At 51.1% G+C, this 564-nt stretch overlaps 1 protein-coding gene across 1 annotated transcript; it reads left to right on the forward strand.

The window, feature by feature from the left end:
• Positions 1-38: 38 nt before the first annotated feature.
• On the forward strand, positions 39-560 carry LOC103399633 (transmembrane protein 187-like; the record flags this gene model as incomplete). The annotated part of the gene is made up of 1 exon (XM_008338290.3): positions 39-560. A coding segment is annotated over exon 1 (426 nt), but the record flags the coding sequence as incomplete, so codon positions are not given.
• Between the last annotated feature and the right edge of the window lie 4 nt (positions 561-564).

Consider the following 564-nt stretch of genomic DNA (forward strand, 5'->3'; position numbering starts at 1 on the left):
TAAAAATGTCACCCAATGCAGCACATATTATAAAAGCGAAAATCTATGATTTTTCTGCAAACTGTTGTTTATTATGAAGTTTGGTGAAGGGCGGAGCAAAAGGAGAAGAGGCCAATCCTAGGCGTTCTCAACCGATGGCGTCATCCAGAAACCCGGAATATAAACAGCAGTACTTGTTTGCTTTTTACGAGAGTACTACATTGGCAGCAGTAATGAAGCGGGCTTTCCTCCATGTGTCGTTGCCCTTTCTTTTCTGCGTGATAGTGGCAAACACCAGCCTGTTCCACGCGGTGGCAGTGGATTTGTCCTACGACCACTATGCTGAGCCTCGGGTGGACTCTCTGCCCTCCTTCCTGGCAATGCCATGCAACTGCCTGATCAACGTGGCTTACGCCCTTATGGGTCTGTATTGGCTGCTGCTGCGCCATGGAAAAGATACAGAGACGCGACAGAGTCGCTACTTGAGACAGGTGTTCGCCTTCATGGCGATCTTCTACGCGCCTGTACAGTGGACGCGCTTGGCGTTTCTCCGGCGCGCCCCCGCCGTTCTGGACCAGTGGTTCA

This window comes from Cynoglossus semilaevis, unplaced genomic scaffold (genome assembly GCF_000523025.1).
Source record: "Cynoglossus semilaevis isolate Cse_v1.0 unplaced genomic scaffold, Cse_v1.0 C18882038, whole genome shotgun sequence".
In the NCBI taxonomy this organism is placed as follows: Eukaryota; Metazoa; Chordata; class Actinopteri; order Pleuronectiformes; family Cynoglossidae; genus Cynoglossus; species Cynoglossus semilaevis.